The 25,965-nt window shown below is 36.5% G+C and overlaps 3 protein-coding genes across 3 annotated transcripts in view; 1 reads left to right on the top strand and 2 right to left on the bottom strand.

The window, feature by feature from the left end:
- The first annotated feature begins 9,796 nt into the window (after positions 1 to 9,796).
- Positions 9,797 to 13,938, top strand: LOC107654099 (D-aspartate oxidase-like). The gene is made up of 5 exons (XM_016441029.1): positions 9,797 to 9,999; positions 11,465 to 11,648; positions 11,764 to 11,872; positions 11,959 to 12,135; positions 12,819 to 13,938. The coding sequence occupies exons 2-5, from the start codon at positions 11,477 to 11,479 to the stop codon at positions 13,375 to 13,377; spliced, it is 1,017 nt and encodes a 338-aa protein (XP_016296515.1). The 5' UTR covers positions 9,797 to 9,999; positions 11,465 to 11,476; the 3' UTR covers positions 13,378 to 13,938.
- Positions 13,939 to 14,697: 759 nt separating this feature from the next.
- On the bottom strand, positions 14,698 to 21,997 carry LOC107653994 (uronyl 2-sulfotransferase-like). Its single transcript, XM_016440858.1, has 8 exons — positions 21,775 to 21,997; positions 20,880 to 20,887; positions 20,601 to 20,756; positions 20,331 to 20,410; positions 16,967 to 17,120; positions 16,099 to 16,196; positions 15,734 to 15,891; positions 14,698 to 14,969 (listed from the first exon to the last, which is right to left on the bottom strand). The coding sequence occupies exons 1-8, from the start codon at positions 21,995 to 21,997 to the stop codon at positions 14,698 to 14,700; spliced, it is 1,149 nt and encodes a 382-aa protein (XP_016296344.1).
- Positions 21,998 to 22,970: 973 nt separating this feature from the next.
- LOC107653634 (SAM and SH3 domain-containing protein 1-like) overlaps positions 22,971 to 25,965 on the bottom strand; it is a 103,853-nt gene continuing 100,858 nt past the window's right edge. The window contains exons 19-21 of the mRNA XM_016440408.1: positions 25,080 to 25,780; positions 23,884 to 24,015; positions 22,971 to 23,788 (exon numbers count right to left, since the gene is read on the bottom strand). Of these exons, the coding sequence (XP_016295894.1) occupies positions 23,747 to 23,788; positions 23,884 to 24,015; positions 25,080 to 25,780 (875 nt within the window). The 3' untranslated portion in view covers positions 22,971 to 23,746. The remainder of the gene's footprint in view (positions 23,789 to 23,883; positions 24,016 to 25,079; positions 25,781 to 25,965) is intronic.

Genomic DNA, 25,965 nt, shown 5'->3' with positions numbered 1-25,965 from the left:
GAGACACGCTAGCTTTCCCAAGGCAGACGAACTTAGAGTGGTTACAATCATCCGGGTTTAAATTGCGCTCAAATTGATTTGATTTTGACGCAATATTTACACTGAAGCTCACCTCAGTGAGTGAGGGGCATGACATTTCCCGACCAGGCGCTGAGTGCTGCCAGTCACAACACACACTGGCCCAGCTAACCAATCACAGCACATTTCGTATTTCAGAAGGCGGGCCTTCATTTGATACAGGGACTATTCGAGCTGTTCATGCCAGACTGGGGAGAGAGGTGTTGTAATAATGTAAAATATCTGAAAAATAATGTGTTTTTCAAACAACCTAGTATGAGAGCCTGTTCTAGTACACCCCCAACACAAAATCAAGACTTTGTAAAAGAGCATAATAGGACCTCTTTAAAAAATGTCCTGGCTATTCCCAGCTCTATCATTGCCGTCAGCAGGTGTTGCAGTTGAACAGTCCACAAGTTGTCAAATAAAGCGCACGCATCCATAATAAAACGTGCCTCACACGGCTCCGGGGGGTGAATAAAGGCCTCCTGTAGTGAATCCATGTGTTTTTGTAAGAAAAATATCCATATTTCAAACATAATAAACACTTTTCTCTCACTTCCGTTATCTGTCATACCCGGAAGCAGTTCCGCTGGTTATATAAGTTTGTTTTGTTATTTTTATTTCAGTTTTGTTATTTATTCTTATTTCAATTTGATTTATTTCCAATTATTAACTTTAGTGCTTCAACTTAAACTTCATACCCTAATATAATTTATAGATTTTATTAAAATGTTAAATTAGCTTTATTATATTTTCATATAATGTTTTCATTTTAATGTTACTTAAATTTTTAGTCATCTTGTTATGTGCTTTTGCCATTTTAATTAGTTTTTTTCCCTTTTTAAATATTACTCATTTAATTAATTTTTTTTATTTCGGTTTTATATTTAATTCAGATTTAGGTTTTATTTCCAGTTCATTTTAGTGCTTCAACTTAAACTTAATATACTATTATAATTTATAAATTATATGCTATTATCGTTTTTTTTTTTTTTTTTTTTTACTAATATTTTGAATTAGCTTTCATTTTTATTTTAGTTTAATTTGTGCTTTTGTCATTTTCATTTTGTCAAATTCATTTTTCATAAATACTATTTAGGATTAACTTGTTTTAGTTTTTAGTTCAGTTTATTGTAGTCCATTAGTAATTTAAATTTGGTTATTTGTCAAGGCAACATAATATAATTTTCGTTTAGCTTCATTTAGTTTTAGTTTTCGCTTAGTGTAAGTTTTTCATTTTTATTTTATTTTCGTTTAATTTCAATTAACAAAATGTTTTAATAGTTTTACCATAACCCCCCTGTTTCACATGCACTACCTGCCATGTTTTGATGTCAACTTCTGCTGCTCCAGGTGGTGGAAGGACAGACTGAGTCTGAGACAGCATAATCTCATATTCCTTCTCCTTATCCATATGCTGGGGAAGTAAATCTCCACCCTATAACACAAGATCATGGGTCAGGTAAACACACTGTACATATTTGTTTCACCATAAACTTTTATGAAAGAGTGAGTGTTTAAGAGTGATGAAATGTTCATGACCTGTAAAGCTGAGATAAGTGTTTAAACAGTGCAGGGGTGTTTATTTTCTCAAAACCCGTCTGTCGTTAAGTCCAGCTCTCTTTAAAAACCTCCATCTGCTTCCACAGCAGTAAAAATCCCAGCTGCTTCATCAGGGACTGTATGGGGTCTTGAGACGCAACCTCCGTTTTTCTCTCCACATTTCCCATGTTATCATCAAGAACCTAAAAAATGGCAATGAGATACATGTGAACACACTATGAATCTATACTCTCAAGTTACAGAAATGCAGAACACGCACCTCAAGATCAAAACTATTTTGTCACAAAATGTAACATTTCTTTGAATTGCAAACCAGTAAATTTCTTTTCCTGTCATTCCAACTTTTACTTCTTGTGGTGTTTGGGTTAAATGAGTGTGGTAGTTAGTTCCCACTTTTTTAGCAGCTTTGGTTCAGGAAGTATTTTTTCCATTCATTTTTCTCATAGGAAAAAAGTATTTAAGAATCTCTACACTGAACAGGAATTTTAAACCAGATTTTTCAAAAACTCTCTCCTCTCTAACATGGTTGTCGTTGGCCCAAATACTGTGAAATCTGTAATTTACCAGCACCTGATCATGTGGCGCACTGTGGTATCAAAGCGCAGGAAGAGCACATCCCTGTGTAGCTGCAGGAGCCGTGCGACAGCCTCTGAACTTCTGGGCTCACAGAGAGAGTCAATCTGTCGCTGGACGTCCCACAGTTCAGCCCCTTTGGACAAACATCAGAGCGTAAAGAAACGCTGGGCTGGACGTCACAAAACAAGAAGAGCTGAAACAATCTGCAGTGTGTTTTGAAGAGCCTGGTGACATTCCTGTAACAAGAACCCACTAAAAATCAGCTGATTCAGACACATCGAGGAAAAATGACGAAGAAAATGTGTTTTAATGAGAACAGGTACACTGTGTCATGTTTATTAGTCACCGATATTTTACCTTTTCCTCCAGAGTTCTGAACATGAGCAGCACTTCTGTGTAATGAGGGATGAACCACAGGTTTACCAGACGCTTTCCAGCAGCTGATAACAGTCTTCTGGGACAAGGCTGAAATGCCCTGAACCGCCAGAAACAGTTATGATTTAGAAAGACATTTACATTATGAAAACGGATGATTTTTTTATTTATTTACTATTATTATCTGCATTTTTATTAAAGGTGGGGTAAGCGATTTCTGGTAGCCAATGTTGACATTTGAAATCACCAAAACAAACACGCCCCTACCCCAAAAGGGTCTCGCCCCTATTTTGATAGCTCCGCCCCACACATACGTACGCAACCCAGGCAACGATTAGTTCTGTGAAACAAAGCAAAGCCAATGTTACACCGTGTCTACACCGGACGCGAGTGGCACAGCACGATAAAATACAATAGAACTCCTAATCAGTGATGCTGTCTACACAGATATATATAAACATATCTATGGTCTACACTGGATGCGGCACGACACGATACGACAAAAACCCCGAAAGAAAACTGCTGCTGCGTTCTATGACGTATTGACACAAATTTCAAATGATTTTCAACGGTCGCTTTGTCGCGTCCAGTGTACTAGACAGACTTTAGCTGTTGTGACGCAGACACTGTGTTACTCACCTATCCAGAAGAAACAAAGCAACCTCGGCATCCGATCGCAGGCCTTCCGCTCCTTGAGTTCTCTCCAGCGCTGGAAAGCTGATCCAATATTTACACGGGTCCTACTTCTTGCCTTATTGCCTTAAGCCTTCTTTTGTTCCGCAGACGTTTTCCTCTTGTTTTTTTTTATCCGCCATCTCTATCTTTCTGTTGCTCGGCTCGCTAATGTCCGTCATGTGCACTGAACGCTCTCCTCCACATCACGAGTAGACACGCCCCTTACTGCTGATTGGCTACAAGTTTGTTTTGCTATTCGGCCCGAATCAGTTTTCTAAAGTGTTTTTGAAAAATCGCTTACCCCACCTTTAATACAAAATCCACCAACATTAGGAGACAAAAAATAAAGTGAAAACATCGGTTTATTTATTTATTGACTTTATTTATGCATTCATTTATTTTTGTTTGTTTATTTATCCGTCTTTCGGATGAGACGTTAAACCGAGGTCCTGACTCTCTGTGGTCATTAAAAATCCCATTGCACTTCTTGTAAAGAGTACGGGTGTAACCCCAGTGTCCTGGCCAAATTGCCACCACTGGCCCTTGTCTATCATGGCCTCCTAATAATCCCCATCCACTTGATTGGCTCTATGACTCTCTCTCCTCTCCACCTGTAGCTGGTGTGTGGTGAGCGCACTGGCGCCGTTGTCCTGTGGCTGCCGTCGCATCATCCAAGTGGATGCTGCACACTGGTGGTGGTTGAGGAGAGACCCCCCCTCATGATTGGAAAGCGCTTTGGGCGTACAGCGATACACAATAAAGCGCTATATAAATGCATCATTCATTCATTCATTCATTCATTCATTTTGATATTTTCCACATTTCTAATGATACCAAATCCTTTGGAATTATGAAATATATAATAAAAACTAAACCTGTATATTTTATTTTTCATGATCTTGAAAGATGCCACCCTTTGACATTTTGACATCCTTAAATACCTTTTCATTCAGTTCATTCATTTTCATTCACTATTCAGCCCAATTAATTAAAAAATCACTTGTTAAACTATTTATATTAACTACAAAACTAAGTGTTCAAATATTTAAGCAAACGCCTTTTAAAATATAAAAAAATTGGATGGATAAATGAATATTTAATGAATTATTAATAATAATTATGTATTTATTTTGGTTTGTTTATTTTGTCTGTTTTCCACATTTGTAATAATACAAAATCCAAAACTGTGAAATATAAAATATTAACATTATTTAGAACCTACAAGAGACGACAATATTTTTATTCAAAGATATTTTTCATTTAATTTTGTAATAATAATAAGAATAATATTTATTTATTCATTTATTTATGTACCGTATGTATGTATATATTATATGTCTGTATAAAGTGGATTATGTGTCACATTTCTAATAATACAAATAGGGTCATTCCTCATTTTATAGAAAATAAAGAGAGGGAAACACTGTTCATTGACTAAACATACTTGTGGCAGAACTCCTAAATCAGTTTCCTCTTGATCCTGCCCACTTCTTCCTAGTGAGAGAAGAATGGATGAATGAAAACTGAGGTCTCTCCATTTATTTAACAAATAAAATCATGCTTATACAGAGTTTAACTTCAGCGCACTCATCTGCTCTTTCTTCTTTATAAACGTGTTCAGCATTTCATCTCGAAGACCCACTTTCTCCAGCTGAATGGACACAAAAACACCTGCAAGCCTGAATTACAACAAACATTTCACACGGTCCTTCTATACTCAGATAAAATGGCCATGTCTTAATGTCCATATCCAGATTACTTCACATAGCCTATTGGTGAATTTCACAAAGAACTGCATTGTATATTGCACAACAATAAGATTAATAACTAAAAGAACAGTCATAAAATACAATGATTGCTGATTATTTAAATGAACAAAGGCAGAAAAGCAAATATTAGGATGATGTTAAACACTAAAGTGTTTAAAATAAAAATAAATATTCTTTAAATTAAGATTCTTATTTCCCATTTCAAATATTTAAAAATTCTTAAATCAAGATTTGTTTATTTCAGGTGCAACATAACTTATGATTTTAAGATTTATGCTTAAAACAAAACAAAAAAATCTGTCAATGGGGTAAGAAAAAGAATATTGTTTTCCCTTTGATTGAAGTTTATTATTCTCACCCCAATGACAGACATTTTTTCTTTGCTTTAATCATAAACTAACATTTTTTATTTTAGAAAATGTGCTTAACTGTCATGAAAATAATGTTACGGTGCAAACAAATCTTAAAAACTTTATGTAAAATGTCATTTTCTTTATGCAAAACAGCATATTTCTGGATGGTTTTATGCAGACCTGCTTCTTGTAGCTAAATCACGTTTCCTGTTTTCAGAAGAAGTAGTTCCTTCGTGCTGGTCTGTACTGGACTGAACCAGCTTCTCTATCCTGTAGCATAAGGACGCTTGTTTAAGTGAACCAATCAGAGCGTTCTTCTGCACCACCTGACACACCAGAACCACCTGCAGCAGGCTCTCCAGACTGGACTGTTTCATAAGCTGAAGCACATTATAAATGTCTTTACTGTCACTTTTGATCAATTTAGTGCATCTGTGCTGAATAAAAGTATCCGTTTCTTTTTTTTTTTTTAAAGAACTGTTGTTGAAGTGAAAAGTTAAGATGCGTGTATTTATCTCACCTGTGAATAATCTGTATCCACAGGATGTTAAAGAGCTAGAAGCCAAAGAAATGCAGGCCAGTGACCCCTACAGAAAGGTATACGCGTGTTTGTGTGTATATCTACATGTTTCTTCACTACATGTTCAGTAAACATGTCTGATCTCAGGTGGTGGATGTGTGTCGTGGGATGATGGCTGACATCACGGCTCTGCGTGCCAGAGTTTGTCAACTGGAGGAGGAGACGAGAAGCTTAGATCAACATCTCAACCTCAAACACAGAGAGCGCTACGACACGCTGCTTCGCCAGCTCTTCTCCACATGCATTCTTCTGAAGGTCTGTAAGTTTTCAGTGTTGACATATAGACTTAAGCCGCAAAAGTTCAATTTTGATATCATAAAATTATTCAAACATGAACTACAGTATATGTAGCGTGATGCTCAGCTCTCTGTGCCGCCCACAGTCACGTCTGGACAAATACCATATGAATATGGACATGATGTGCGACAGCTGGTGAGCAGCGTGAGGAAGGAAGGCGTGGACAGAATCATCAAACTGACAAATAAATGATCCTCCGTTAATGATAACGAGACCCTCATTCACACACTTCATGAGGTGAACCGCTAGAATGAGCTTTGTTATAAAGTTATATAAAAATTAAAATTAAAATTTTGTAATATCTCACAAAAATATCCGTCATAGTTCACCCCTTAAAAAAGAAAAAAAAAATATATATATATATATATACTGTATATAAACATATTTATTAGCAAATAAATGAAAATAATTTTGTTTTGTAATTATTTATATATAAATAAACCCTATTTAAGACCTTGTAGACCTTTTAATTTCTAATGTGACAATTTTCTTGTCACTAATGTAATGTTAAAAAAGATGGAAATATTTGGAAATATTGTGGTGTATGTTGGTAAAATTTAAAACAAATTAATTTTAATAATTTAGAAATTATATGATTAACATGACAATAATTTGGGGGGAAATATGCTAAATTGCCATGAAAATTATATAGTATTGCAGAAAGTTTTAACAGTTGCTTTTTAAGCAAAATATATGCAAAAGTTAGTTTTTTTTCATTTGTGACGTTCAACCTATTATCTGTTTGTTTTATTCAGAAAGAAGTATTAGAAGATCTTCATGCTGAGAACAGTAAGCTGCCTGGACTTGTGTGTAAACTGAGAGCCTTTAACCACTGGACGCTGGTGATCGCTCAAGAGAAACTACAAAAAGAGCTGCTGCAGTGGAAACTGGTATATATCAATCACATGTGTTCAATAATCCCATGCTTTGGTTAGTCTCTCCACCTCTTCTTTTGGCCTTTGGTAACTCTGAATGTTGCTCCTGTGTGTCCAGAATGAGGTGTTGTGTAAAACTGAAGCTCTTAAAGGGAATATGATCTCGGAGCAGAAGGAGATTGGTCTAAAACAAGAGCTGGATGCTGTGCAAGGAGGCCATGCTGCAGTGTAAGAGTGAATATGAGCACATACAGCAGGTACAGCACCCCCAGCCTTCTCATCTTTATGTCCTTAATTTGGCTTTGCTGTGTGCAAACTGAGCCATCATAAAGACAGAATTACCTGAAATATATATGACGCTTCTAGACCGAAGTGGATAAAAAATGAGCTCAGTTTGATGTTATGATCTTAATCCAGGAGTGTAAAAACTACTGAGAAATTGTATATACAGATACTGGATCAAGTACAGATACTACATCTAAAATCTAAGTGCATACACTTTTCTAGTCTTTTGAAATTAAGTAGAGATAATTAAATTAAGTAGAGATCATTTTGATGCAAAAACTTTGTAAAGAAACCAATATCCTGTTACCTGCATGCTTTCAGCTAAAATTAAACAAAATATATAAAAGAAACCCATACTTATTTTATTGAAACTATTTGCAGAGGCAACATTTCTCATTTTTTAGTTTCACTTAATGCACTAAAAAACTAAAACTAACACTGAAATAAAAACTTCAACAATGAAAAAATGAAAATGAAAACAAACAACAAAATGACTAAAACTGTAAATTTCAAATAAAAACATGAAATATAAAAACTAAAAAATAATTTAAAATATGAATAAAATCCATAATAGGATCTCAATGATATTAAAATAGCACTGATTGTAATGGAGTAAAAAGTATTATATTTAACATTCTGTTTTAGCAGAACTCAAGTAAAGTACAGATTCCCCAAAAACATACATATGTAGAGTAGTCAAATACTATTACTCTAACACTTTACACCTCTGTCTCAGTCTCATGGAGCATCGCTCCGCACGAGACGCACAGAGCCGACAGGAGCTGCAGGTGCTGCGGATGCAGGAAGATGTGGAGGACAGAGAGAGTCAACTCAGAGCTCTGAGTGCACAACTGGAGAAAAACAGCAACGAGACAGGGCTGCGGCAACAACGCAGCCACAGGCAAGTCAAACACGTGAGTCTCAACTGCAGGCTTTGGAATGATTATTATACATGTTAAGGCAAGTCTCTACAGGCAAAACCAGTGTTTTTTCATGCACTGCTCAGTTTTGAGTTGTTGGGCTATTTTGCTTCTCTACCCTGTCTTCTTTTAGACTTGTGCAAAGAAAACATTCAAAACACACATTTAAGTGTTATCGTATCACACATTATTTTTTGTGTCTGTAGATTTCATTTACAATGCATATCTTTAAAGTCAATTTCCTCTCTCCGTTTCAGCAGCACTTACACCAAACTTTACAGTTTTGTTCTTATTCTGAAGGTTTTTATATAAGGGTTTGTTCATATGTTATTCATAACATATAATCTACACATTTTATTCTTAAAAACATGGTGAAAATGTTTTTTTTTTTCTGGCTGTTGACAGTATTTTCTGAGTTATGGAGCGATATCCAAAAAACTCTAATATGTCAACAATATTTAACAAGAATTTTGAACCTGGTTTTATCCAATGTTCAGATTTATGTGTGCAAATTATTGCATTTCTTAAATTAGATAATGCCTAATTTGCATATTAAAACATAATATTTCAGAATCTTGTTATACATAAGAATTGTCTTAATGTACTATGACTAATCAACTGGGGGAAGTTTAGCGGTATATGGTAGTGATATCAATTTTTACCCTATCCACCTGTAGTGTCTTGCCTTAAACTTCAACATCAAACTGAAAAAACAAACTTTTTGAAATATTGTGAAAGTCTTGTTTATTTGTAAAAGCTCAAACAGTAAAGCATGATGCTAAAAACACCAAGGTCATGGATTCAATTCCCAGGGAATGAATGCACGAACTGATGAAATGTATACCTTTACTGCAATAAAAGTGGATTTGGATGTGAACACACACACACCGTGAACACACACCTGGAGCAGTGGGCAGCCATTTATGCTGCGGCGCCCGGGGAGCAGTTGGGGGTTCGGTGCCTTGCTCAAGGGCACCTCAGTCGTGGTATTGAAGGTGGAAGAGAGCGCGCTGTACATTCACTCCCCCCACCTACAGCCCCTGCCGGTACGAGACTCGAACCCGCAACCTCAGGGTTACGAGTCCATCTCTCTAACCATTAGGCCACGACTTCCCCCTAATTGTAATAAAATCTGTCTAAAAAATAATGTCTAATAAGACGTTCTGAGATTTTTTTTTGTTTTTTTAGTCTCAATGCGCCCCCTAGCGGAACAACCATGGGAACAACAACTTTTGTCACCCAGTGTATTTGCAAACAGCGCCACTGTTGTGCTGACGAAGCATAGCAGGCGCAGCTCAAATAAACTGAATGGAGTAACTGTACTGTACGCGTATTTTTCCCTTTAGCAGTCTAAACCATTAGCCGCACACTAATATATTACAATTATTTTAAATTTTAGTATCTGTGCTTCAACAGCGCTTCAAATATTCAAAAAAGACGAGTGAAACTCCATTCCCCATGATGCTTTTGGATGAAGATCTTTAAATAGGACAAACATAACAGTCCTAGCCTCGTCTCAGCAGGAAGACGTGACGGCTTGACCTATATCGGTTTGTGCTGTAATCGAGCACATAACGAATTAATGCTTAATGCGCGTCAAGAGTGTGGTGATGATTCACAGACAGAGGTTTGGTTGTGTTTGTTCATGCAGCAGATCTTAGTAAGCTCGAGGTAAGTACGTGTAAACTAAATGTGCCCCTGCTTTAACATTCTGTAAAATGTATTTCAAATACTACAGTAGTATCAGAGCTTGTTATTTTTACCTTGCATAAAGTTAATCTTGGATTTACTACAGTAACACTATCTGTACAATGTTGTAAATATTCTTACTAAATAATCTGCATTGAGGGAATGGACAATGGACTTTATTCTTGTTACTGGTATGGCAAGTGTAGGCATGATTTCTAAATGTGTTTAAGCTATGTTTGTTTCAATAGAAGCATAACACATTTTAGCCTAACTAGCAGGTAACGTCCAGTTTTGTAACTGTTTAAAAACATGTATTCCTGGGTATATGAACGTTAAAGACAACATTAAGAGGAATGTTCATCTTCATTATTTTGCAGACATTATGGGGGAATGTTATTTTGAGTGTTTGACCCTGATGAAGTTGGGATATTCAACCTCGAAAAATAGATCATAGACGCTTTAGATTCATGGCATGTTTGAATTGTTTAAAAAAACAAAAATGAGAAAAGAGAACACAGTGTAATGTATTTGTTTTATTCTGCCTTGATGTTTCTTAACCCAGAAATGTTATAATATAAAGACACAAGATAGGGGCCGTCTACAAAGTACAAAACGAAGAGAATAACGCACAATGGTTCCACATCCAAATGCTTTGCTGTTGAAAACAAAAAGCTGTACACACGTTATGAAACATACTCACATAATGTTAAGAATAATAACATTAGTAATAATAATGTTATTAAGAATGATAATATTTACATTTTGGGAAAAAATACCTACATGACCTGGAATAGGAGTACTGCGTAACCTTTGAATTCAGGATGGAATGATATTAAAGGGGTCATATGATGCAATTTAAATTTTTCCTGTCTCTTTGGAGTGTTGCAAGCTCTTGGTGCATAAAGAAGATCTATAAAGTTGCAAAGACTAAGTCTCAAATCCAAAGAGATATTCTTTATAAAAGTTAAGAGTCAACCACACCTACCTAAAACGGCTCGTTCTAACACGCCCCCACATATCTACCTTCTATCACAGTATGTGGAAAATAATGTGTTTTTTTAACCTTAAACCGCATAAACACATTTCATTACACCAAATACACCAAATAATGTTCATTTTAGAAACATCATATGACCCCTTTAAGAGTTCTGATGCAAAAGCCGTGTTAAATTTTAGTGCCGTCTGAAATTTTCTTCTAAAATGAGCGTTTTTCTCAGGCTTCTATGTTTGTATTCAGTTATTTTCACTTTAATGGCAATGAAAAGAACCTAGGAGCCTGATTAAAAAAAAATGCTCATTTTAGAAGAAAATTTCAGATGGCACTTGGAGGCTTTTTCACCTGAACTCAAAATAAAATAAAAATGCAAAGTTTTAAATGTGACTCTTGATTGACAGTGCACACGTTCCTTTGCTCACTGAAGCAGTTAGTCTGTACTGTATGTTGTAGTTGATCTGAGGGATGAAGCATGTGGAGGTGGTGGTGGTTGGAGCAGGTGTGGTGGGTTTATCCACTGCTGTGTGTGTCGCTGAGACGCTTCCACATTGTTCTGTGACTGTTATTGCGGAGAAGTTTTCACCGGACACCACCGGTGATGGAGCTGCTGGAATCCTCTTGCCCAAAGAGTTTCCTGGTGAGATGATGCATCAAACCTGTCATTATATCATGTGTTTGGGATTGTGCATTTCCGTTTTTAAGGCAACCAACCAGTCCAGTCTAAATGGATTGTTATTGTCCTCTTTTACTAGACATCCCTCTTGAGCGGCAACAGCGTTGGTTCAAGGAGTCGTTCGATCATCTTCTGGCCGTTGCAGATTCCCCTCAAGCCTCAGATGCTGGCGTGTACTTGAGCTCCGGGTAAAACCCTGATAACAAAAAAAGCAAAAAGATGGTATATTAAAGTGTTTTTCATCTTTCATAATCTCTACTTTGCTGCATCTTAGGTACCACATTTTTAAGGAGATACCCTGCGACAAAAAGCCCTTCTGGTCAGATTTTGTGTTTGGATTCAGATACATGACGGATCGTGAAATGAAGCGTTTCCCTAATCATAAGTTTGGTCAAGCGTTTACCACATTAAAGTGTGAATGTCTGAGCTACCTGCCATGGCTAGAGAAAAGGTACTGTTTAAAGTTTTAGGTCATTTTAATTGATTTATTTTGTGTTTATTATAAAATGTATAGTTATACACTGCTGGTCAAAAGTTTTTTTTTTTTTTTTAAGGAAGCCTCTTCTGCTTACCAAAGGCCTCGTTTATTTGACCAAAAAATACAGTACAAATAGTAATATTGTGAAATATTATTACAATTTAAAAGAACCGTTTTCTCTTATATGTTTTAAATTGTAATTTATTTCTGTGATGGTAAACCTGAATTTTCAGCAGCCACTACCCAATTCTACATTGTCAATTTGATCAATTTCATGCATCTTTGCTGCATTGAAAAGGCATTAATTTCTTTCTTTTCTTTCTAACCTTATACTTTTTAATGGTAGTATGTTATGGTTTGCACAAATTTGTTATTTTTTTCTTTGAAGGATAGGATTATGTGACATTGAAGACTGGAGTACTGGCTGCAAATAATTCAGCTTTGCATCACAGTAATAAATTACAATTTAAGATATATTGAAATAGAAAACAGCTATTTTAAATTGTAATAACACAGTGTATATATATATATATATATATATATATATATATAATAAAAAACTGCACTCACACAATTTATAAACAAAAAAGAAAACTACAGGGGAATTGTAATCATATAATAAATAAACCAGTGTTATGTTTTATGTTTTCCACTAGATTAAAAGCAGTTGGAGGTCAGATCATACATGAAAAAGTGACTGATCTTCATAAACTGGCCCTGAATTGCGATGCCATCATGAACTGCTCAGGCCTCGGCTCTCGTTTTTTGGTGAAGGATGAGGAGGTCTATCCAGTACGAGGACAGATTTTGAAGATAAACGCTCCGTGGCTGAAGAACTTCATCCGAGATGGAGATGGCAATACCTACATCTACCCAGGCATCAGCTACGTCAGCATCGGAGGCACGCGGCAGGCGGATGACTGGCGGCTGGAGGTGGATAAGGAGGACAGCGAGGGGATCCTGGAGCACTGCTGGCAGCTGGAACCGTCTCTGCGAGCAGCTCAGGTGATGGGTGAGTGGGTGGGGCTGCGGCCGGGCCGGGTGAACCCACGGGTGGAGCACCAGTATCTGCATGTAGAGGGCCGTCAGGTGCCTCTGGTGCACAACTACGGTCACGGCAGCTGTGGTGTTACTCTGAGCTGGGGAACAGCGCTGGACGCGCTCGATCTGCTGAGACAGAGTCTGTTTGAAAAACCACCTCAAGCCAGACTGTGAATCTATCATGTGCTGTAGTCTTATGCTGCTTTACACTTTTATGCAGATAGTTTTGCATGTACTACTGATGAGAAATGGCACTCTAATCTTAATAAGATAACTATGACATCAGTTTGCACCTAAAATGTTTAATAATTTCTGTATTATTAATTTTGTTTGATTTCTACATGCCACTAATTTGTCGGTGGTTTTCAATATGGAGGTAGAATTTGTTTACAGAATCTCAATGAGAAAATTTAAAGATAAAATATGTAATCATATGCCAGTTTATTATGCTGCGAGTTTGAAAATAGTATTAATTTATGCAGTTCTGTTGCCTTTAACTAATGAAAGATTAAACTTTACTGTATAATTTATATAAGATTGTCAATGTAACATAAAATATTTTAATGAAGAATATTGATTTGACAAGAATGTTACTGCGGTCAAGTGTCTTATTTCGTACAAAACAAAAGTACTCCTTCTGTGTTAATGGATATCAGGAATTCACAAATGACCACTAAATTCACTCATTTCATTATTAAGGGAAACTACAGTTGCAATGTGTTTGTCTAAAAATGATACCAGGAATTACCCAGCCCTGCATCTTAAAAAAAAAGCCCTGAACCTTTCCATCACACACACACACACACGCACACGCACACACACACACACACACACTTATAACTTAAGAATACAAACATTTCAGTTCTGATGACAAAAAATAGTATTCAGTAAGTATCATTTAACTTATAATCTGCAAAAGAATGGGGGTGGGGGTTCAAATACTCTCCAATCGTTTTCCCACAAAATTGTAATTTTCTGTCTGTTTGGATGTAGTAAAACACCCACAGATATAGCAACAAAAACCAAGATTATACATAACATAGTCTCTCCATACGTACATGTAAAAATGAGCTGAGAATTGAACAAACAGTTTTAATCTGTCTCAGAGGAAGACAGTAATCGTGTTTGTGGATAATACAAGACTTCTATATCTTACAAATGGTTGTTAAAAGCAGAAATGCTAGAACATGCATAATTTGTGAGAAGGTGTGACATACTAGAGCACAACCAGCACTGGGAATCAGCACCCCAATTTCTGTAAGAAACAAGTATTGAATTTCACAAATATATGCGTGTGTGTTATTAAAATGTTAAATATTCTACAGTCTAAGAATGCTGATAACATTCAGTGCAATCATTTTTTTTCTTTTACAAATAAACAAAATCACGATTTTCAAGCTTTGTCCAGTTTTATGGTTCTGTAGGAGCTGAATGATCAGTTATTTTAGACTCTTGTAGACTGTATCTGCATGTGCTCCGGTCTCAGAGCATCTCTCAGGTGTGTTCGGTCCAGTCCAGTGAGTCTTCTGTGTCCTCTTCCTCCAGCTCCTCCTGGAGGTCTTTTCTCTGAAGCACACTGGAATAACGTCTGGAGGGTTTTGGGCCAGATCTCAGGCCGATCTTCCTCTTGGTGAGGTGGAACTGAGCTTTGACGAAGTTGTAGAATTTGTACTCGTACTCCATGCGCTCATAAAGCACCTGCAGGGCCTCTAGATTAGGAGTCTGTTTGCGGACGGTGCCTGTCATGTTCCCCAGCTTCCGGTATTCTGAATCAAACAGAGCCAGATTTAGACATAAATTATTTTAATAAAGCTTAATAAAAAGTCTGCTGTACATTAATTCTACATGGAGTTTATGACAATACTGAAAGTATATAAAAAGCATATATTTTTATATACTTACAAGTTATATAGAAATTGTTTATTCAAACAAATTGTATTTTTAAGTAATTACATTTAATATTATATGACTAAAATGTAGTTATATATATATTATATATAATATATATATATAACTACATTTATATCAATATACATATTTTATACACATTTTACACCCTATTCTAATTATATTCTTAAAAAAAAATACTTGCCCCTTTTAGAATTTTGATTGCTTCCATTGTCCTCATTTGTAAGTCACTTTGGATAAAAGCGTCTGCTAAATGACTAAATGTAAATATATATATAGTTCAATTTTGTATTTAAAATAATTTGACTTAATGGTTCAAAATATAGAAATTTAAATTAAGTAATTATTATATAATTAAATTTAAAAATTAATATTTGTCATTTTTAAAACATTTCTGACACTGCACTGCCTTAAAGATTTAAATTCATTAAAAAGTGCACAAACGTGATTATAATTACATTGGAAAAAAGGTGACCAGTCAAACTACCTGAAATATACAGCTTATATGTATGTATTTATCCTGAAATCTTGATGCTGAAAAAAACAACAACCAACTTTGTTACCAACTAACCATCTACTTGCGTGCTGAACATCATCTCTGTAAATCTGAAAAAAGTCTCACCTGGACTTTTGTAGATGTTCAAGACGTCAGAGAAGAAGTGTGGAAGGAGTCTCTCCAGCAGAAGCAGCACATCCTTAAGTTCCTCCAACACTCCTACCAGCAGGTAATGATCCAGAACGTTCTGCTTGGCCGTCTCCAGCGCCCACAAACACGGCTCTCTAGTTCATGACAGATGATTGCACCACAGATTACTCAGTTGCAGTGATCACTCTTGGGCATCTACTGATAGTGATGGAAGCTTTCAAATGAACCTTTCCTGAAGCTTTGAAACATTTACGAATCTCTTGTTTTTGCATCATGTTTTGGAGCTTGGATAAAAATGCTTGAAATGAATCACATAAATAAAATACGAGTGTAAAGGTCACCTGCACTGAGGATGCTGCCCACAGAAATATGGGATAATGTAGAAGAGCCGGGGATTGGAGCATTCTGGGTAACTTTCCAAGATGCACGTGTTGATGTCCTTTGGTCATTAAGAACATATTGGAAACATGTACATTTATGCATTTAGCGGATGCTTTTATCCAAAGATGAACAAAAGCAATGCATCAAAGTGCCAACAGTAACATTTCACAGTTAGTTATGCTAGTGCTGTTACACTGATATAGGTGTTGAACTGGACTGAAGCTCTGAGAACAGTGCTGTGTTTGTTTATATATTCATCCACAAGGGGTCTGAACACACAAATGCTGTGACTGTGGGGTCATTCATATCAGTCTCCAACCAACCAACCAACCAACCAACCAACCAACCCATGCCTGGCTATTTCCTGCTGCTGAGCAAACAAAACCCCAACATTCCAGGGAAAGTTGCAGAAAATGAACAGACGAAAATTAGTATTTAATCATGCATACCCATGTGTATTGTATAGAACATATATGATTGCTTTGGTATCTTTAGAGAAACTGTAAACATCAGATGACATCATATTGTATGTGCACAGTACTGTACACCGCCTGTAAAGCACCACCACACGTCACACTAATGACTGACAGGAAAAGCAGCAGCACAGTCAGTCAGTCTCACACTAAATATAGACTGAGTAAACCGTGCTAATAAACGCTGCCCGCTGAGCAGTGAGGGAGGCATTCATGTGAATCGCACAGTACACACTTCATTATGACAGCGCAGTTCATTCACTCACTTCTCATTACTGTACATTTGTACTGTGTTTCTCTAGCCTAGCTTCAACTGCTACGTTCTTCAGAAACACATTCGTTTTAAAGCTCTTACTAAGTATCTCTCTTCGTCTTTCATCCTAGGGGTCCGGACGACGTGATTCTCTTCCCCCCTCCAGTCGCCGAAGCGCCGGAAGAAATAATTGGACAGGAATCGGTTGATGGGATCTCTGATGATGTTGATGTGCACGGGCTCATCCGTTCTGAACCTGATTACAGTACAGAGAGGACTCATGTTAGAATATACCTTATTTTACACCTTCACCGTCATTCATGGCAAAGATGGAAGTAAACAGCAAGGCTAGTTTGGTTTCGATATTCCACACATATTCGGCAATAAACACCATTAAAGGGATCATATGATGCGATTTAAATTTTTCCTTTCTCTTTGGAGTGTTACAAGTTCTTGGTGCATAAAGAAGATCTGTAAAGTTACAAAAACTAAAGTCTCAAATCCAAAGAGATATTCGTGGACGAAGCGGAGTCCAGCCCGGGGTCGTCACATGTGGTTGCCGCAAGCCCGCCGGCCGCGCCATTCTCTAGCCCGCCTGCCTCCGCTCACTTATTTGGGCAGTAGAGTAGCACTTGTTGTTTGTCATTTCTCTGATCACAAATGCAGACATGGTTTTATGTTTACGAGGCGAGATGCAACGCAATGTGTAAAAAGACAGTATGTCATTATAATCCGTAACTATGTCCCCACTGGATGCTACAAATGCCTCGTTTATAATGGGTTTTATGTTTTTGTCTCGTCGCTCTGGCCGGGACACTGCATCACAGTATGTGAGGGGCGTAACATTTCCGTCACACGCTTGAGGTATTCGGCCAATCACAATGCACTGGATAGCTGGCCAATCACAGCACACCTTGCTTTTCAGACCGATGAGCTTTGTAAAAATCTTTTCAGAAAGGCGGGGCATAGAGGAGAAACAATAATGTACAGTATGTGGAAAATAATGTGTTTTTAGAACCTTAAACCGCATAAACATATTTCATTACACCAAATGCACAAAATAATGTTCTTTTTAGCAACATCATATGACCCCTTTAACTCTAAAATGGCTTTGCAGGAAGTTTCCAAAGCAGTACTACTGTTAACTGTGGAAGTCAAATAATATTTCACAAGCTTTTTTCCCTATTATTTTTGCTCAGTATGACCCTTCTAACAGGAAATGTTCTCAGAACTTTGGCTGGCAAGGTTTATGAACAAACATTTTTCAAGTAACATTAATAGTTCAAAATCACAGTTACCTGGTCTTTAATAATGTTCTCAAAATGTCAGCACAAAAATATTCATACATCGCTCTCTTTTCGGAAAGGTCTTCTAACATTTTTAAACGTTACTACATTTTTCAGAATGTTCAGAGGACATTCAAAAGTAACATTCTCATTTTGTTAAATCAAATCCAAATGATCAAAATGGAATATTTCCTTAACATTCACATAACCAAGAAAAACATTTTTTAAAAATTTAAAAAACTGGACGTTTTGAATGTTCAGAGACCATCTAGAAATAATGCTTTCATAAAGTAATGGGAACGTTAGCAAAACATTCTTAGAACATATTTTTATTAGCTGGAAATGAGCATTAATCTGCAAAAACAGCTTCTCTTGCGCATGCAAATTTAATTTACGCTTACAGTCTTATGTACACTTCCACAAATATTACCCTGCGTATGCAAATCTTTTTGACGTCATTCTACCTTCATAGATAAAGTCATTCCTTTCTTTGGCAGATTTAGAAAAGGTCATTCATGCTTTTATTTCTTACAGACTTGATTATTGTAATGCACTTTATTCTGGTATTAGCAAGAGAAATCTCCAAAGATTGCAGCTGATTCAAAATGCTGCTGCTAGGCTTTTAACAGGTACTTAGAAAAGTGACCACATTACACCGATTCTTGCTGCTCTTCACTGGTTGCTTGTGAGTTTTAGAATTGATTTTAGGATTTTGTTGCTTGTTTTTAAGGGCCTTGAAGGGTCAGGCTCCTGCCTATATTTGTGATTTATTAATTCCTTATGAGCCTGATCGCTGCTTGAGATCCTCCGGTAGGGCCCTATTAATGGTTCCAAAATCTCGACTTGTTACCAAAGGTGACCGCGCTTTTGCTATCCGTGCGCCTAAGCTATGGAACTCCCTGCCTGGGGATATTAGGCAGGCTCCTACTGTATCCTCTTTTAAGTCTCTTCTTAAGACTATTTTTATCGAATGGCTTTTTCTTAATTTTGATGGTATTTTTTGTATTTTGTTACTGTACTGATCTTTTTATTGTAAAGCACTTTGTAACTTTGTTTTGAAAGGTGCTATATAAATAAATGTTGACTTACTATTAATAATTAATAATAATAATTAACAATTACTATTATTAGTTAATATAAACAATACATATTAAAGGGGTCATATGACGTTGCTAAAAATAACATTATTTTGTGTATTTGGTGTAATGAAATGTGTTTATGCGGTTTAAGGTTCAAAAACACATTATTTTCCACATGCTGTACATTATTGTTTCTCCTCTATGCCCCGCTTTTCTGAAACGCGTCGATTTTTACAAAGCTCATTGTTCTGAAAAGCGAGGTGTGCTCTGATTGGCCAGCTATCTAGTGCGTTGTGATTGGCCGAATACCTCAAGCGTGTGACGGAAATGTTACGCCCCTTACCATATTGTGATGCCCTGTCTGGCCGGAGCGACGAGACAAAAACATTAAAACCCATTATAAACGAGGCATTTGTAGCATCCAGTGGGGATATAATTACTGATTATAACGACTTATACTGTCTTTTTACACGCTGCGTTGCATCACGCCACGTAAACATAAAACCATGTCTGCATTTGTGATCGGAGAAATGACAAACAACAAGCGCTACTCTACACTGCTCAAAACTCACGTTTGAATCATAAGTGGCAAATTCTTTAAATATGAAAACGTACTTACAGGCTGTGAGTCAGCATTATTTGTCAGAACACCGGCATTGTAAGCTACTCTCCCAGGAAACAGTCCACATCCTCCATAAAATGCGCTGCACACATCTGAATATTTGGTTTGAACTGTTCTGGAACAGTGCTGTAAATACTTATCCACTGATTTCTAGTTGTGTGGGCGTGTTATGCAAATCTTCCCACACAGTGACGTAGACATGTGGGGGCGTGTTTAAACGAGCCGTTTTAGGAGAATATAAAGAATATCTCTTTGGGTTTGAGACTTTAGTCTTTGAAACTTTAGGGATCTTATCTATTCACGAACAGCTTGTAACACTCCAAAGAGAAAGGAAAACTTGAAATCGCCTCATATGACCCCTTTAATAATAATTGCAGAATTACAAAATCAAAATTCAAATCAATATTTTCTGTGCTTTCATTTATTTGATGAGTTGCCATGAGTAAGATACAGTCATTCAGATCTCTGGGTTTACTTGCCTGCTAAAATTGAGAAAATGCACATGTCGGGTATAAAGAAATGGCTGAGGAGTTGTGCTGATGTTTCTAATCAGATTTTCCTACACAGGAATGAAAGAAGAACAGTTGAAATGAATTACTAGTGATGGTTCAGTGGTGGCTGAAGGCTCTCCTCATACAGTATATAGACCTACGGGAATTATAATGAATTAATTCAATGGCAGTTGATGTGATGCTCAAAAAATAAGAAATTGTTTACATTTTTAATTGACAATGATCATTTTTGATTACCTGTTCCCGTTTGGTGAGTCTGGTCTTGTTGTGAATATCAGAGGAGATGAGGGTGAACTGATGTCTGTCCGCCAAAATGCGCAGCAACAGAACTATAGTGCGACTGCCACACTTACCCACCCTGTTATACACAACCTGACTCGGGAACGGTAGAGTCTGCAACAGAGAAAACTCTTACAACATTCAAAGCGTTTTCACTAAAGAATAATCTTACATAATAATGGCATAAACATGCATATGCATCAGTTGAGTACAGGATATTACATGCAGTGCTCTTACTCTGGGTGCTAAAGATCCGTGGCCACCAGCAAATCTCCCTAAAAAGTTTTAAATAAAATAAAAATAAATAGAAGCGCACCCGCCATCTACCGTACATATAATCGTGCATATTGAATTTCACAAGCAGACAGAATCCTTATAGTTCTTGAGAAGAAATGCCAAATATTCTATCCATCCACAATAATTGCACATTTATTAAGTTTAATCTGTATAATATTTGTAGACTTCATAGCTTGGGTACTAAAATGTAAGTTTTGTATATTTTAAATGGGCATTTTAAGAACCGATGCTTTGTCAAATCCACAGGTTCTTCCACTCCTCCATCAGTTTTGGTGACTGCTGTCATTGTAGGACAATGAAAGGCCTCATATCATGAGTTTACATGGACTCGTGTGGAATTCACTGGTGGGTCTCATGAGCTGCTCTGAAAGCCAAGAATAACACTGCTGTCATATAGACTCATAGTGGAGTTAGACAGTTCGCTCTTTATGAACCTTGACTGATGCATTGACCTGAGAACAGAACTACAGTAACAGGCTTTGCTAAGACTTTATAACTTTAACAAATCATTAAGGTGCATTCAATTAGTGAGACATATCAGGAAACTTCTGTTCATATTGCAACAAATGATCTGTTTAGACTCTAATATTACTACACAATACTTTTAAAGGATCTATTAAAGTTATATAAAGTTTTATAAAATGTGAGTTTTGAGTCAAAAGTCCAATTACACAAATGCTAGCAGTGAAAAAAAACTGTTAGATGAACAAGGGGGGAAAAAATAAAACAACACGGATATACACTTAAAATATTAACTAAATGAATAAACTCAGGACAAGTAATATATACATTACAGGCAAGCATTTCATATTGCCAAATCAGATTCCATTGTGACAGCTTACCCCATGACTCCTGATAAACAAATACAGTATGTTTGAGGTCTTACCGAGATAATATCCCACATCCAGCAGGACTTTTGGAGCTCCTCCGTCTAACTGATATAACACAGAGCCCAGGCAGAAGACGAGGAGAGCGGTCAGACAGAAGAACAAATCCCTGCGCGATATTCGGAGCAGAACCACCGCGGGCCAGTTCCCCCTGCGGCTCCTCACGCGCATGTAGCCGCTCAAGTGTTTATGAGAGGGGGGATTTCTGAAAGTCATCATGTTCTCATGACTGGAATCCAGAGAGATGATACTGTATTAACACACTACCTATGTCACTTGTCTCAGAGGGGCGGAACAGCGCCTTGTCTCCATGTGTTCATGTCTCCAAACTTTTCTGTGCTTTGGCGGCGTTAAACCTGCTGCATGAGTGCATGGAGGTTTGGGGGCGTCAGACCCCCAGTTTGGGTTTCTCTCTCTCGCGCTCTCTTTTTTTTTTTTTTTGGCATATACATATATTCATGTTTGAATAACATTTAAAAACGTTTTAGGTGCCAAAAACGTAAAATGACAAATTAGACGTTGCTAACATTTCACTTTTCCTTCAATGTTTTTTTTTTTTTTAAGATTTATTTTTAGCGTTTTCGATTTTATGATAGGACAGTGTAGAGGAGACAGGATGCAAAGTGGGTGAGAGAGAGGGGGCGGGATCGGGAAAGTCCTCCAGCGGATTCGAACTCGGGATGCCCATAGCGCAATGGCGCCATATGTCATCATTTTGTAACTTTAATGTGCGCTATTTACGGTGTTCTGAGGATTTGTGCTACCTCTCATTAAACAGATAGGTAGCACAAATCTATAGCGAAAAATGCATATTACTAATCAAAAACTAAGTTTTGATATATTTAGGGTAGGAAATTTACAAAATATCTTCATGGAACATGATCTTTACTTAATATCCTAATGATTTTTGGCATAAAAGAAAAATCGATAATTTTGACCCATACAATGTTTTTTTTTTGGCTATTGCTACAAATATACCCCAGCGACTTAAGACTGCTTTTGTGCTCCAGGGTCACATATTATAATTTAAACATACTAGATTACACATCTTACATTTCCAGCCTTTGCAAATTATACATGCTAATTCTTAGAAAGGTATGTAGTCAAATGACTAAACTATATGGAAATAAACGAATTAGAGCTTTTGACTTTATTAGTTTTTAAAACACATTTGTCTCTTAAAATCCATTTAAAACCTTCATAGTTCATTCACACCAACTTGCATTAGTCCATAAAATAACAGAACCCTTCATCATCTCATAACAGAATGTTATAGATTAAAATAGGTATGATAAATGCTACAAGAAAATAAATCCTATATTACAGAAGGAAATAAATATGCTTTGAAATCAGAACGTTACTGAAAATATAAGACAATGTGGTATACAGAAAACATGCTTTTTAGCCCGGGGAGATTTTGTAATATATATATATATATATATATATATCAAAATAATAACGAAAAACGGCTTCTTCTGAAAAACAAAATGATGATGATCTATCCAATATATCCAAAACATATTACAACAAATTTAGGTTTACACTCAGAGTCACTATTATATGTACATTTTCAAAGGCAATATTTACGGTTCGCACAATCTTCTAAAGAGTTGCTTAAAATTGGGACTGTGTTGCATTTAGATCATTACAGATTGAAATCAAAAGCTGATTCAAAACAAATCACTCATCAGTGACTTCATTCAAAACACAGCCATATATGAAAGTCAAACTATTTCAGTTTCTACTGTGCTGTCTAAAGCCTAAAAGGACAGAAAAAGTCAGGTAAGGACAAACTCTAGCTGGAAAAACATTCAGCTGATTCATCGGGAATCAGTTCAGCAGTGGTTTTTAAGCTGGATTTGTTATGTGCTTTCGATCATCTGTCGCTCTGCAAAGCTGCTCCCACAGTTCTGAAATCCATTATGGAATCACACATATCTCTGACAAACTTCTCAATGGGATCTGTGAGATATGAAATGAAGTCAAAGTCAGACACATTTGTCCAGAACGTGCAAGTGACACTCATCATGCTGTAAGTCATCAGCAGACAGACTCACGGCTATCCGATGCTGCTTCAGAAGCTGACGGCCTCTCGTCTGATCCATCACAATGGCAATGTCACCCAAAGGTTTGTCCAGATCTTCAGAATATCTCTGGACCAGAGAGAACGGCACTCCATAACGGCCATGCTGAAAAACAGAAATGAAGAATACGAACTAGATTTAACTAACTAGATTTAAAACATTTTCTGAATAAAATTTGATCTTTGCCCATGCAAAACTAGTTGCTAAAGTGTGTTTTTATTTTGTTGTGATATTGTTGCAATCTTATACTTAACCCTTTGGTGAAGTCAACAGGGTAGACAATAATAAGCATGACTTAAAAAAAAGACTATATTTTGTACTAATATTTTTATATTCGGTATATTTATTCTTTAATATTTAGCATTTTGAGGGAAATCCATGAGACTATATTCAACATTGATTTCTATAAAAATAGTAATAATTAAAAAATATATATATAATACATATTATTTTCAGTTAATACAGAGTGTTGGTAAAAAAATGGAGCACAAGTATTTAAAATACAATATTTAGAATATATGGGTTTTGCATATATTTAGACAGACAAAAACTTCTACCCCCCAATTGCTATGTTTTTATCATTTTCATTTTCCCCATTCATTGGTGGTAATTTTTTTTTAAATGAAATGATTGTACTATATTTTGTTTCAATAATATTTATTATTTAATATTTTGTATTTTTAGGGTAATTCATGGTATTAGACAATATTAATGATTTTTTTTTTTTTAAATATAAATCATAGAAAAAATATTTAATACTATTTTTCAAATAAGTTAATTACAGTAAACAATTTATTACAGTGTTTAAGTTACAAAATACAAAACATTTACATTTTTTCGCAGATGATTTATTTAGACTCCCCAAAATTGATTTTCAGATTCTATTTTCATATTTTACATTACTATGGTAGACTATAAAGATCACTGTAAAGTGTGACTATTTTTAAGACCATCTATCCTTTTCTAATCATGTCCGCATTTTTTGTGTTCATAAGAAGTGTCACAAAAGTCAAGTTTTGTATCATTCTGATGAAGTACAAATTAAAAAAAAAAAAAAAGTTAAACTTTTAAACATTTTTCAGTCTAAATGCCCGAAGACCAAAGACAATATACACCATTTATCTTTAGCGCCAATAAGTCAAGTAAAAAAAAAAAAAAAAGACATAAACCTTGTCAGAATATGGCTCTTCTGTGAGGTCGATGCCATCAGAGCACAACTTTTCCTCCACTAAAGTCTCCAGGTTGGGTGTTTTCCCAGAGTGAACTTTCTTTGCAGGTCTGTAAATGAGCGATTTGGAGATCCTGGGAACTTCTGGACAGGAGTTTGACTTAGATGCGCTTGTATGAACCTCCTTTCTACTGAAACCAGCGTCAAAGCCCTTCAATGACGGCAGTGGAAGAGGTTTTGGAGGAACTGGAGGTTTCATGCGCTGTGTGCTTGGAGGAAGATCATCTACAGGCACCTCTTCATACTCCACCACTGAGACGCTGGAGGACGGCTGAGCTCCGTTTCCAGTCTCTTCAGACTCGTCAGGTGTCAGAAGATTCTCCTCAGTACTGTTGGGCTGCTTTCTCTCAGGACTTTGCAGATGAAGTTCCTCTACTGAGAAGCAAAGTTTCCTAAGCTCAGTTTGAGTAGACGGCTGATCCAGTGCACCGCAACTGCGACTCAGGAATCTTCCTCTGAACATGCCATGGTTTCTCCTCTTGATGGAGTCGATCTGCAGTGGAAGTGGAGCGTCCTGTCTTGTTTGTGGGTTTAACCTGCTGGAATGGCAGAGGGGTGGGATGGGAAACTCAGGGGAGGAGAGATGGCTGGACTCAAAGCCTGATGAGGACCTGCTTAAATGAGACGTCTTTTTGCCTTTGCCTACAAGAAGATTCATGCAAAGAAGATGTGATTCAACATGACAGCAACACACAGGAAAAATATGAGTTATACGAGTTTGGAATGAATCAACAGGAAATATATATTTTTAAATTAAACACTACCAAGGGCACATTAAATCGTCAAAAGTAACAGTAAAGTCATTTATAATGTTATAATAAACTGTA

Source organism: Sinocyclocheilus anshuiensis, unplaced genomic scaffold (assembly GCF_001515605.1).
Source record: "Sinocyclocheilus anshuiensis isolate Anshui unplaced genomic scaffold, SAMN03320099.WGS_v1.1 scaffold1561, whole genome shotgun sequence".
NCBI classification, from domain to species: domain Eukaryota; kingdom Metazoa; phylum Chordata; class Actinopteri; order Cypriniformes; family Cyprinidae; genus Sinocyclocheilus; species Sinocyclocheilus anshuiensis.
Note: the sequence above shows the minus strand (reverse complement) of the source record. Positions and strands in the feature narration are given on the sequence as shown.